This window comes from Larimichthys crocea, chromosome I (assembly GCF_000972845.2).
Source record: "Larimichthys crocea isolate SSNF chromosome I, L_crocea_2.0, whole genome shotgun sequence".
Lineage (NCBI taxonomy): Eukaryota > Metazoa > Chordata > Actinopteri > Sciaenidae > Larimichthys > Larimichthys crocea.
In genome coordinates, this window is record NC_040011.1 from 35,593,996 (window position 1) to 35,606,882 (window position 12,887).

General features: G+C 42.3%; 1 protein-coding gene across 1 annotated transcript in view; it reads left to right on the plus strand.

Moving 5' to 3' along the window:
• Positions 1–364: 364 nt before the first annotated feature.
• The window catches only part of dele1 (DAP3 binding cell death enhancer 1), a 14,853-nt gene continuing 2,330 nt past the window's right edge, over positions 365–12,887 (plus strand). The window contains exons 1-9 of the mRNA XM_010741331.3: positions 365–590; positions 1,333–1,450; positions 1,828–1,930; positions 3,705–3,849; positions 4,420–4,611; positions 4,730–4,812; positions 4,985–5,078; positions 5,254–5,396; positions 5,522–5,680. Coding sequence (XP_010739633.3) covers positions 560–590; positions 1,333–1,450; positions 1,828–1,930; positions 3,705–3,849; positions 4,420–4,611; positions 4,730–4,812; positions 4,985–5,078; positions 5,254–5,396; positions 5,522–5,680 — 1,068 coding nt within the window. The 5' untranslated portion in view covers positions 365–559. The remainder of the gene's footprint in view (positions 591–1,332; positions 1,451–1,827; positions 1,931–3,704; positions 3,850–4,419; positions 4,612–4,729; positions 4,813–4,984; positions 5,079–5,253; positions 5,397–5,521; positions 5,681–12,887) is intronic.

Below are 12,887 nucleotides of genomic sequence, written 5' to 3' on the forward strand. Positions count from 1 at the left end.
TCTCCACATTGCATGTCTATGAGCCCTTGTACTGCCTGTGTGTGTGTTTGTTCTGGGTTTAAAATACATGTAAATAAAACAGAGTGAAAAAGTAATTTCCCCGTAGAGACATGTAAATAAAACAGAGTGAAAAAGTAATTTCCCCGTAGAGGTATCAATAAAGTAATAAAGTATCTCTCTCTCTCTCTAATTCCTCCTCACGCCGCACAGTGGCGCTGTGGCTGTAATTCCTCCTCACACCGCACAGTGGCGCTGTGCCTGTAATTCCTCCTCACACCGCACAGTAGCGCTGTGCATGTAATTCCTCCTCACACCGCACAGTGGCGCTGTGGTTCTCAAACTTTCTCTATTGCGTCAACTGAGGCACATCCGGGGTTGTCCTCCTTGGACACATCTCGTGACCGTAGTTTTATTACACCGCGAGCTGAGTTGCGGGAGTGAAACCGCAAGAAGAAAGAGGAGGAGGAGGAGGAGCTGTGAGGCCACACAGACCTCCTCAAAGATGAACCTAAACACGTCTGTTCTTCTCTGCACATGAAGCTCCAGCACAGGACGAACCATGTGGAGAGTTCAAGGCTTTGTTGGCCGAGGTGAGAGAAATGTCTTTGACCCTGGAGGAACTGCCATGTTGTTTCCTGACACAGTTATGAAGTATGAGTGTTGTTTATTGTGTTTATCTGACGGCTGAGTGAGTCATTTAAACGTTCGTAAGATAGTTTTTGCTCTGTCGCTGCACCTGACACCGTCAGCCGGTTTATTTTGGTCCTGTCAGTGACGTGAGGTCACTTCCTGTCACAGCTGGTTTCTTTAGATCAGGGCTGTCCAAACTCCTTTTGTAAAGAGGGCTGGGAGTTAATAATAACATTAGAATAACAAATGAAAAAGATACACACAAATGCACAAATGCACTGTTCTCTAACAATTTAAACTCAATGTTTTTCATGCACCAAAAACTCACAAGAGAAATTCCTTGTGTGAAAACCTGATTTTAGATTTGTGTTTTTACATCTCTCTGTATGTGTCTGTGTGTACATATATCAGAAACCTATACAAAACATAAGTCATGTTACTGCAGAACTATGCATTTGTATGTGCTACTGCTAAAATACTCTTTGTATTCTTTGTAAATTAACTTTACTTGAGTTTAAATGGACTGCTAATGAAGTAACTCCAGCTGAAATAACTGTCTGTCGTATTATTATATAGTTTTTCTTTCCTGGAAATGTCCAAGGAATTTATATGAGGTTTTGCATGTTTTAAGTAGTTTTCTCATTACACTGGGCATTAATGTCTTATTTCTGCTGTTTTTGTTTTTTTTCCACCACGTCTCAGCTCTGCATCGATGCTACGGCAACAACCCCCTGCGACTGCCACAGAACCACCATGTGGAGGACGAGGTCTTCAGCAGCTCCACCGTCCTCTCGACCTCTCGACACACCTCTGACAGCAGGTACTTTCCCTTTTCTTTTTCGTGTGTTCATACGTTTTTCAGGTCTGATGATAAAACCGTAGAAAGAAGGAAGAAAAGAAAAAGCACGTTGCCTTTGTCTTATTATCAGCTGATGAAAAGAGAGCTTGAATTAACACCGAACCTTAGAGGCTACCTTTTCTCTATTGTTTCTTCTTCCTTTACCCGTCTTTGAACCCGTTCTCTGCTTGTAGCGCATTCACTGCTTCCCTTTCAGCTCATTACATCATCCAGCAGCATCTGCTGTAGGAGTGAAGAGGGTTAGTCGAGGGAACAGAAACAAAGCAGTCTGCAGTATTTGTGTGATGCCTTAATACAGACAACAAACATTGTTTTATTTTATTTTGTGCTGTTTTCAGCTCTCACAAAGAGCAGGATGAGAAGAGGAGGAGACAACAGAGGACCTTTCAGTATGGCTGTGCTGAGCTTCCACATTACACAGCCCTGGATGCTGTTGGATGGGTATGTCACATATATACTACTGCATGTAAACTGGCTTATCAGTGTGTTGAGAAACCCTGCAGACTGTTTGCTCTCCATAGGACATGGTTAAACATTCCTGGCATGTACAGCAGTGTACAGTGTTTCCCCTAGAGTGTTTTTTTAGCAGCAGTGCTGCTGTGTCCGTGTCCATGAGGATGCGAAGTTGACCCGCATTCATGCGAGTGAGAATAGTTTCAAATTAAATGACCCTGGAGTCCTTATAGACAGGATTGTACACGTTTGTATTTGTATGGATCAATTTACAGCTTTTGACATTTATCTGTAGCAAATATTTTAAATATTTAATGTCACAACACAGAAATTTACTCACACCTTTTTATTTATTTACAAGTCAGAAGACTTAATGACACGGCCCACATCCAGCCTGAGCTCTTCTGTAGTGGAGCTCAGCAGTGGGGTGGCCATTGATGCTCTCCCTGTAGACTGTTCTCAGGTCAGTCTTATAGAAATACAAATACAAACAGTACATGTGGAAATCATGAGGGTGAGGCCAGAAACCAGTTAATAATGAATTTTATTAAAACTTTCCTCACTCCTCACCTCACACCTCTCTCTGCTCATTTCCTCACTCCTCTCCCTGCTCCTCTCCTCTCTCCTCTCTCTGCTCCTTTCCTCACACCTCTCTCTGCTCATCTCCTCTCTCCTCTCTCTGCTCCTCTCCTCACACCTCTCCCTGCTTCTCTCCTCTCTCCTCTCTCTGCTCCTCTCCTCTCTCCTCTCCCTACTCCTTTCCTCATTCCTCTCTCTGCTCCTCTCCTCTCTCCTCTCTCTGCTCCTTTCCTCACTCCCCTCCCTGCTCCTTTCCTCACGCCTCTCCCTGCGCCTCTCCCTGCTCCTCTCCTCACTCCTCCCTGCTCCTCTCTCTGCTCCTCTCCTCTCCTCTCTCTGCCGCTCTCCTCTCCCTGCTCCTTTCCTCACACCTCTCCCTGCTCCTTTCCTCACACCTCTCCCTGCTCCTTTCCTCACTCCTCTCTCTGCTCCTCTCCTCTCTCCTCTCTCTGCTCCTCTCCTCTCCTCTCTCTGCTCCTCTCCTCTCTCCTCTCTCTGCTCCGCTCCTCTCTCCTCTCCCTGCTCCTCTCCTCTCTCCTCTCCCTGCTCCTCTCCTCTCTCCTCTCTCTGCTCATTTCCTCACACCTCTCCCTGCTCCTCTTCTCTCTCCTCTCCCTGCTCCTCTTCTCTCTCCTCTCTCTGCTCCTCTCCTCACTCCTCTCTCTGCTCCTCTCCTCTCTCCTCTCTTTGCTCCTCTCCTCTCTCCTCTCTTTGCTCCTCTCCTCATTCCTCTCTCTGCTCCTCTCCTCTCTCCTCTCCCTGCTCCTCTGGACACACACAGGTAGTACCGTAATGACAAGCAGCTAATTAACGTAGCTAACGCTACTTAGCGGTTAAAAAACGTGTTGTCAACGTTAACTTGGGAAGCTGTAGCATTTATTAACTGACAAACTACATTTTCTGTCAACTTCCTGTTGTGTACCATTGTTTCTCTGTTCACTGTCACTCTCTCTGCTCGCTCACTTGTTGCACGCTGCCACGAGGAGTTATGCTGCTCTACTAAAGCACAGACCGTGTATAAGTTTGAACGTTACTTTTCACGTAGATGACTTGTGAAGAATGAGAAGATGGTCCAACAGGACTTGATGTGTTACTTAATGTTGTTGTGCTCACACATTGGGGAAACACTGGTGTATATACACCTCATGACAGTGGTAACAGTGGAGCTGATGTTTCTCCACAGAGTGCTGCAGCAGTTCTGTTCATGCAGTTCTGCAGGAGGATCCACTCCCGGCTCTCTTCAGGCACTGAGCCGAGTCCGATCCCTGGAGCCCAGACAGCACCCTCCAAGCTGCACAGATGTGGCTACCGCATCCTGCTGCAGATCTGTGAGTCCTTATTACAGTATTGTAACTAAACAATAGTCCCACTGACGGTTCACCTAAGATAAAATCCTTTGCCTAGATACAGTAGTTATACAATCCTTTGACTTTTTAATCTTGTGTGATCAGTATCATTTTGTTGTTTCTGTTATGGAATAAGGAAGACTGGATTTTAAAGTATCAAAGTTTAAGTTGAATTTATTATTCTTGTACAAGAAGGAGCGTTTAACAGTGTAACACACAAGAGGGGTTACAGAGAAAAGGCTCCCTGAGGAGCTCTAACAGTTGGTTCTTATACATTTTTAAAAAATGGGCTGTCTCTGACACCTCCCACTGATACAGATAATATCATAACAAATATGATACATAATCTGCTCAGTAATGCGCATGTCTCTCCTGACCTTGTACTATTGATTTATAATTATCTCTCCCTGCCAGCCTCAGTAAATCACATGCCAAACAAGGGACGTGCACGAGACATGCAAAAGACAGGATACACACGCTATCTATATGAGTTAAAACATCTGCACCCCAGGGTAATCCTAATTTTTATAACCGTGTCTGTCTGTGCTCCAGTGTCTCAACGTGATGTCCTGCCCAGAGGACGGAGTGCGTTGTGTCTGCAGGAGGTGACAGAGAGACAGAACCAAGACCAGTTGCCGGCTCAGAGCAGCAGCAGCAGCTCAGGTGGCACCAGTCTTCACAGCAGCAATGAGCAGGACCATCTGACTTCTGATTGCTCTGGCTCTGACCAGCCTCAAATACCAGGTTTGTTCTGTGCAAGTCATAATTTACTGATATGTTTTAAAATGATATGTTTCTCAAAGTTTTGTTCACCTTTTATGCGTGGGACAAGGATAATAATTTGTTCTTACCTGATGCACAGATGAAACACTTCTGTCAGCGACCTGTCCTCTGCAGAATGATGCCAGCCGAGACAGCACAGAGACAAAAGATGCTAATGACAAGGTGAAAGTCTACCTCCTTTAGTTTGTCAGGTTTATTTTGTCTCAGTGTCTTGAACTCTCTATCTCCATCATTGTAAATCGGAAATTCTTCCTAATGCCCAGCCTAGTAAAATATAGGATATATAAATCAAATTAAAATAATCTTGTTTTTTAATCCTCTCCTGTGTTTTCAGGGCATCCTGTCTGATGAGGAGAGGCTGACAGAAGCAGCACAGAACCTCAAACACGTGGAAGACACCAGTGTCCCTGTTATCCTCAACATCATTGGTAATTATTTATTGAGACACATCATTTTCACACATTCATTTCTACCCCAGACACTCCATTTTACACAAAACAAATATCATATGTTCTCCCTGTTCAGTCTAAAATGTTTTGCAAAATGAACCATATTTGTTTTCCTCTCTCCATAACCGAGTCTTTATCTGTCTGTTTATGACAGGTCTAGAAAGTGCCAAGAGTGAGAACTACGAGGAAGCTTTTACATGTTTTGTAGCTGCCGCTCAGCAGGGTTATAGCAAGGCCCAGTTTAACGTGGGTGTGTGCTACGAGAAAGGCAGAGGAGTCCGCAAGGACAAAGACAAGGTGACAATCAGGAATGCTTTACTTCATTGAATGCTTCATCATTCTGAAAATTATTGGACTTTCTCTTCTCTGGAAACAGAAATGAGTTTTGAAACGATGTTTTTTTCTTTTCTTTTCTTTTCAAGGCTCTGCATTACTACTGGCAGGCAGCAGTGGGGGGTCACAGACAGGCTCAGTACCGCTATGCAAAGCTGCTCCTGACCAGCAAGGGGCACCAGAGTTTAGAGGAGCTGAACACTGCCATCAGCTTACTGGAACAGTCTGCTGCAGCTGGACTCACCAAGGTAGAAATCATGATAAAATCCTATAAATTCACCTTAATTCTGCCATAAAATACCCCCACAGCTCTAGTGCACGTACATTGAACACTGTTTAGCAACAGTGCTGATCATCACATTGCTTTTATTGTGAGATAATATACTGTACTTCATCTTTGTTATTTGACAGACATTTCTCACAGCAGACATTTTAACATGCCACAGAGGAAAGGCACTGGTATAAAAGATACAATGAATGATGGCTGAATTCAGTTCAGCTGCTTCGGTTTCAGAGTGCTAGTATTGTGGATGCTGGCTAACACTAATTTCAGAAACCAAAACCTGACAGAGGCATCTCACTTTACAGCACCTCTCTGTTGGCTGACAAATAGAAAGTTACTCTGATTAAAACCAGAAATGATATTATTCCTATTTTAACTTCATTTTGAATCAGTCAGTGAACAAAAGTAAGATTCCTCTTCCTGTCTTGTTTCAACAGGTCTTTCAGAATGTAAATAAAGATGATATTTGTAGCCTCGTGTTGGCATTTTGTCTCTGCATTGCTCAGTGCAGTTGTCAATCTGCCTCTCATTCATGTTGACACTAAACAGACAACAAGTCCTGGGACCTGCTTTCCAGGGCTGCACTCACAATGGTTTTCTGTTAATTCATTAATGTCTGAAAATCAGGGAAAAGGAGGAGGAACTCCATTGTTTTGTTGTTTCCTGACCCACAGTTAGTTTTGACAAAGTTATGACGTATTGAGTTGTTTGTTTATTTTCTTGTTTATCCTGGACGGCTGTGAGTGAGTTCATTTAACGTTTGTAAGATTAGTTTTTGATCTGTCTCTGAAATCTGACACAAGTCACAGCCGGTTTTGGGTTTGGTTTTATTTTTTCGAGGTTTACGGTCGCGGTTTTTTTCGGGTTTATTTCGGTTTTATTCTGGTCCTGTCAGTTGACGTGAGGTCACTTCCTGCACAGCTGGTTTCTTTAGATCAGGGCTGTCCAAACTCCTTTTGTTAAAGAGGGCTGGGAGGTTAATAAACATTAGAATAACAAATGAAAAAAGATACACAACAAATGCCCAAATGCACTGTTCTATAACAATTTAAACTCACTGTTTTTCATGCACCAAAAACTCACAAGAGAAATTCCTTGTGTGACAACCTTATTTTAGATTTGTTGTTTTATATCTCTCTGTATGTGTCTGTGTGTACATATATAGAAACCCTATACAAAACATAATTCATTGTTACTGCGAATATGCCATTTGTATGTGCTACTGCTAAATACTCTTGTATTATTGTAAATTAACTTTTACTTGATTAAATGGACTGCTAATGAAGTAACTCCAGCGTGAAATACACTGGTCTGTCGTATTATTATATAGTTTTTCTTTCCTGGAAAGCCAAGGAATTTATATGAGGTTTTTGCATGTTTTAAGTCGTTTTCCATACCACTGGGCCTTATTAAATTATTAATGTCGATTCTGCTCGTTTTTGTTTTTTTTTCCACCAGGTTCAGCTCTGCATCGATGTATCGGCAACAACCCCCCCTGCGGGGACTTCCACAGAAACCACCCAGTGGAGGACGAGTGGTCTTCAGCAGCTCCCACCGTCCTCTCGACCTCCTCGGAAACCCACACCACCTCTGACAGCCAGGGTTACTTTCCCTTTTCTTTGTGTGTTTCATTCGTTTTTCAGGTCTGATGATTTAAAACACCGTAGAAATAGAAAGAAGGAAGAAAAGACAAGAAAAAGAAAAGAAAAGAAAAGAATTCTCTTTTTCTTACTTTTTTCTTTTTTTCTTTTTTTTCTTTTTTTTTTCCTCAAAAGAAAGAAGAAAAGAAGACAAGAAAAAGAAGAAGAAGAAGAAAAGAAAGAAAGAAAGAAGAAAAAAAATAGGAAGAAGACTTGAAAGAAAAAGAAGGAAGAAAAAGAAAAGCAACGAAAAGGAGAGAAGGAAAAGAAAGAAGAAAGAAGGAAAGAAAGAAAGAAAAAAGAGGGTAGAAAAGACGGTTAGAAACGAAACGAAGAAGAAAAAGAAACAGGAAGCAGGAAAGGAAAAGACGCGAAAAGAAAAAAGAGAAAAAAAAAAAGAGTAGAAAAGAAGGAAGAAAGGGAGGAAGAAAAAGAAAAGAGAAGGAGAAGAAGAAAGACGGAAGAGAAAGAAAAGAAAGGAAAAGAAGAGAAAAGGACGAAAACGGAAAAGGAAAAGAGAATACACGAGAAGAAAGGAGAAGAAAAAGAAAAGAAAAAGAAGACGAAGAAAAGACAACGAAAGAAGAAAAGAAAGGAAAAAGAAACAAGAAACAAAAGAAACAAGAGGAAGAAAAAAGGAAAGGAGAGAAAAGGAAGAAAAAAGAACGGGCAAGAAAGAGAAGAAAAGACGAAGACAAGAAAGAGAAAAAAGAAAAAGGAAAAAGAAAAAAAAGAAGAACGAAAAAGGAAGGAAAAGGAAAGGAAAGAAAAAGAAGAAAAGAAGGAAGAAAAAGAAAGAAAAGGAAAAAAGAAGAATGAAGAAAAAGAAAAGAATGGAAGAAAAGGAAGAAAAAGAAGGAAAAGAAAAAAGAAGAAAAGAGGGAAGAAAAGAAAAGAGAAAGAAAAGAAGAAAAAGAAAGAAAAAAGCCCGTTTGCCCCCTTTTGTCTTATTATCAGTGATGAAAATGAATAAAAGAGAGCTTGACTTAACACCGAACCTTAGTGCTATTCCTTTTCTACTATGTTTTTCTTCTCTTTCCCGTCTTTTTGAACCCGTTCTCTGCTTGTAGCGCCATTCACTTGCTTCCCTTTCAGCTCATTACATCATCCCGCAGCATCGCTGTGTAGGAGTGAAGAGGGTTAGTCGAGGGAACAGAAACAAAGCAGTCTGCAGTATTGTTGTGTGATGCCTAATACAGCAGACAACAAACATTGTTTTATTTATTTTGTGCTGTTTTCAGCTCTCACAAAGAGCAGGATGAGAAGAGGAGGATGAGAGAGACGGAGGAGACAACAGAGACCTTTCAGTATGGTTGTGTGCTGAGCTTCCAATACACAGCCCTGGATGCTTGTTGGATGGGCATGTCACATATATACTACTGATGTAAACTGGCTTATCAGTTTGAGAAACCTGCAGACTGTTTGCTCTCCATAGGACATGGTTTTAAACATTCCTGGCCATGTACAGCAGTGTACAGTGTTTTCCCCTAGAGTGTTTTTTTAGAGCCAGAGTGCTGCTGCTGTGTCCGTGTCCATGAGGATATGCGAAGTTGACCCGCATCATGCGAGTGAGAATAGTTTCAAATTAAATGACCCTGGAGTCCTTATAGACAGGATTGTACACGTTTGTATTTGTATGGATCAATTTTACGCTTTTGACATTTATCTGTAGCAAATATTTTAAATATTTACTGTCACAACACAGAGAAATTTACTCCACCCCTTTTTATTATTTACAAGTCAGAAAAGACTTAATGACAGGCCCACATCCAGCCTGAAGCTCTTCTGTAGTGGAGCTCAGCAGTGGGGTGGCTTGATTGCCTTTCTCCCTGTTAGATGTTCTCACTGGTCAGTCTTATAGAAATACAAATTACAAACAGTACATGTGGAAATATGAGGGTGAGGGCGCAGAGAAGAACAACAAGTATAATAATGAATTTTATTAAAACTTCTACTTTTACTGTCCTTAATCCTACTCTCACTGCTCCTGATACTCCTACCACCCTATCTCTCTGCCTCTCCCCTGCTCCTCTCATTATATCATACCTCTTTCTCCTTCCACTCACTCTCTCACTCCTTGCACTCCTCACTCCTCCTCTCCTTCTCCCTGTCCCTTTCCTCACGACCTCTCTGCAACTCTCTCCCTGCTCCTCTCTCCTCTCCCTGCTCCTCTCTCTCTCTCTCTCTGCTCCTCTCCTCTCTCCTTCCTTTTTGCTCATCTCCTCTCTCCTCTCCCCGCCTCTCATGCCTTCCTACAACCTCTCCCTTCTATCTCTCTCTCCTCTACCCCTGCCTGCTCTCTTCTCTCTCCTCTCTCTCTCCTCTCCTCTCTGCTCTCCCCTCTCTCACTCTCTCTCGCCCTCTCTCTCTCCTCTCTTTGCTCTCCTCCTCTCTCCTCTCTTTTGCCTCCTCTCCTCATTCCTCTCCTCTGCTCCCTCCTCTCTCCTCATCCCTGCTCCTCTGGACACACCAGGTAGTACCGTAATGACAAGCAGCTAATTAAGTAGCTAACGCTACTTGCGGTTAAAAAACGTGTTGTCAACGTTAACTTGGGAAGCTGTAGCATTATTAACTGACAAACTACATTTTTTCTGTCCACTTCCTGTTGTGTACCATTGTTTCTCTGGCACCGTCACCTCTCTGCTCGTCACTTGTTGCACGCTGCCACGAGGAGTTATGCTGCTCTACTAAAGCACAGACCGTGTATAATTTGAACTTACTTTTCACGTGAGACTTGTGAGAATGAGAAGATGGTCCAACAGGACTGATTGTTACTTAATGTTGTTGTGCTCACACATTGGGAAAACACTGTGTATATACACCTCATGACAGTGGTAACAGTGGAGCTGATGTTTCTCCACAGAGTGCTGCAGCAGTTCTGTTCATGCAGTTCTGCAGGAGGATCCACCCCGGCTCTCTTCAGGCACTGAGCCGAGTCCGATCCTGGAGCCCAGACCGCACCTCAAGCTGCACAAGATGTGGCTACCGCATCCTGCTGCAGATCTGTGGTCCTTATTACAGTATTGTAACTAAAACAATAGACCCACTGACGGTTCACCAAGATAAAATCCTTTGCCAAGATACAGTAGTTATACATGACAATCCTTTGACTTTTTAATCTTGTGTGATCAGTATCCTTTTGTTGTGTCTGTTATGGAATAAGGAAGACTGGATTTTAAAGTATCAAGTTTAAGTTGATTTATTATTCTTGTACAGAAGGGCGTTTTTACAAGTGTAACACACAGAGGGGTTACCGAGAAAAGGCTCCCTGAGGAGCTCTAACAGTTGGTTCTTATACATTTTTAAAAATGGGCTGTCTCTGACACCTCCCACTGATACAGATAATATCATAACAAATATGATACATAATCTGCTCAGTATGCGCATGTCTCTCCTGACCTTGTACTATTGATTTATTAATTTCTCTCCCTGCCAGCCTCAGTAATCACATGCCAAACAAGGGACGTGCACGAGACATGCAAAAGACAGGATACACACGCTATCTATATGAGTTAAAACATCTGCACCCCAGGGTAATCCTAATTTTATAACCGTGTTCTGTCTGTGCTCCAGTGTCTCAACGTGATGTCCTGCCCAGAGGACGGAGTGCGTTGTGTCTGCAGGAGGTGACAGAGAGACAGAACCAAGAACCAGCTGCCGGCTCAGAGCAGCAGCAGCAGCTCAGGTGGGCACCAGTCTTCACAGCAGCAATGAGGAGGCCATCTGACTTCTGTATTGCTCTGGCTCTGACCAGCCCTCAAATACCGGTTTGTTCTGTGCAAGTCATAATTTACTGATATGTTTTAAAATGATATGTTTCTCAAGTTTTGTTCACCTTTTATGCGTGGGCAAGGATAATAATTTGTTCTTCCTGATGCACAGATGAAACACTTCTGTCAGCGACCTGTCCTCTGCAGGATGATGCCAGCCGAGACAGCACAGAGACAAAAGATGCTAATGACAAGGTGAAAGTCTACCTCCTTTAGTTTGCAGGTTTATTTTGTCTCAGTGTCTTGAACTCTCTATCTCCATCATTGTAAATCGGAAAATTCTTCCTAATGCCCAGCCTAGTAAAATATAGGTAAAAAATCAAATTAAATAATCTGTTTTTTAATCCTCTCTGTGTTTTCAGGGCATCCTGTCTGATGAGGAGAGGCTGACCGAAGCAGCACAGAACCTTCAAACACGTGGAAGACACCAGTGTCCCTGTTATCCTCAACATCCTTGGTAATTATTTATTGAGACAATAATTTTCACACACATTCATTTCTACTCCAGACACTCCATTTTACACAAACAAATATCATATGTTCTCCCTGTTCAGTCTAAAATGTTTTGCAAAATGAACCATATTTGTTTTCCTCTCTCCATAACCGAGTCTTTATGTCTGTTTATGACAGGTCTAGAAAGTGCCAAGAGTGAGAACTACGAGGAAGCTTTTACATGTTTTGTAGCTGCCGCTCCGCAGGGTTATAGCAAGGCCCAGTTTAACTTGGGTGTGTGCTACGAGAAAGGCAGAGGAGTCCCAAGGACAAAGATAAGGTGACAATCAGGATGCTTTACTTCATTGACTGCTTCATCATTCTGAAAATTATTGGACTTTCTCTTCTCTGGAAACAGAAATGAGTTTTGAAACGATGTTTTTTTCTTTTTCTTTCTCTTTCAAGGCTCTGCCTTACTACTGGCAGGCAGCAGTGGGGGGTCACAGACAGGCTCAGTACCGCTATGCAAAGCTGCTCCTGACCAGCAAGGGGCACCAGGTTTAGAGAGCTGAACACTGCCCTCAGCTTACTGGAACGTCTGCTGCAGCTGGACTCACCAAGGTAGAAATCATGATAAAAATCCTATAAATTCCCCTTAATTCTGCCATAAAATACCCCTACAGCTCTAGTGCACGCACATTGACACTGTTTAGCAACAGTGCTGATCATCACATTGCTTTCATTGTGAGATATATACTGTACTTCATCTTTGTTATTTGACAGACATTTCTCACAGCAGACATTTTAACATGCCACAGAGGGAAAGGCCATGGTATAAAAGATACAATGAATGATGGCTGAATTCAGTTCAGCTGCTTCGGTTTCAGAGTGCTAGTATTGTGGATGCTGGCTAACACTAATTTCAGAAACCAAAACCTGACAGAGGCATCTCACTTTACAGCACCTCTCTGTTGGCTGACAAATAGAAATTACTCTGATTAAAACCAGAAATGATATTATTCCTATTTTAACTTCATTTTGAATCAGTCGTGAACAAAAGTAAGATTCTTCTTCCTGTCTTGTTTCAACATGTAAATAAAGATGATATTTGTAGCCTCGTGGTGGCATTTTGTCTCTGCATTGCTCAGTGCAGTTGTCAATCTGCCTCTCATTCATAAAAAACACATAACATACATCTGTACTGTATAGTTCAGCATTGTTATATATGTGAATATCTCTAGTTACATCTGTATCATGCACCTCTGTTACACTTTTTGCACTTTATTGCACACACATCTCTACATATTATGCCTTCGCGCTACTGTCACTT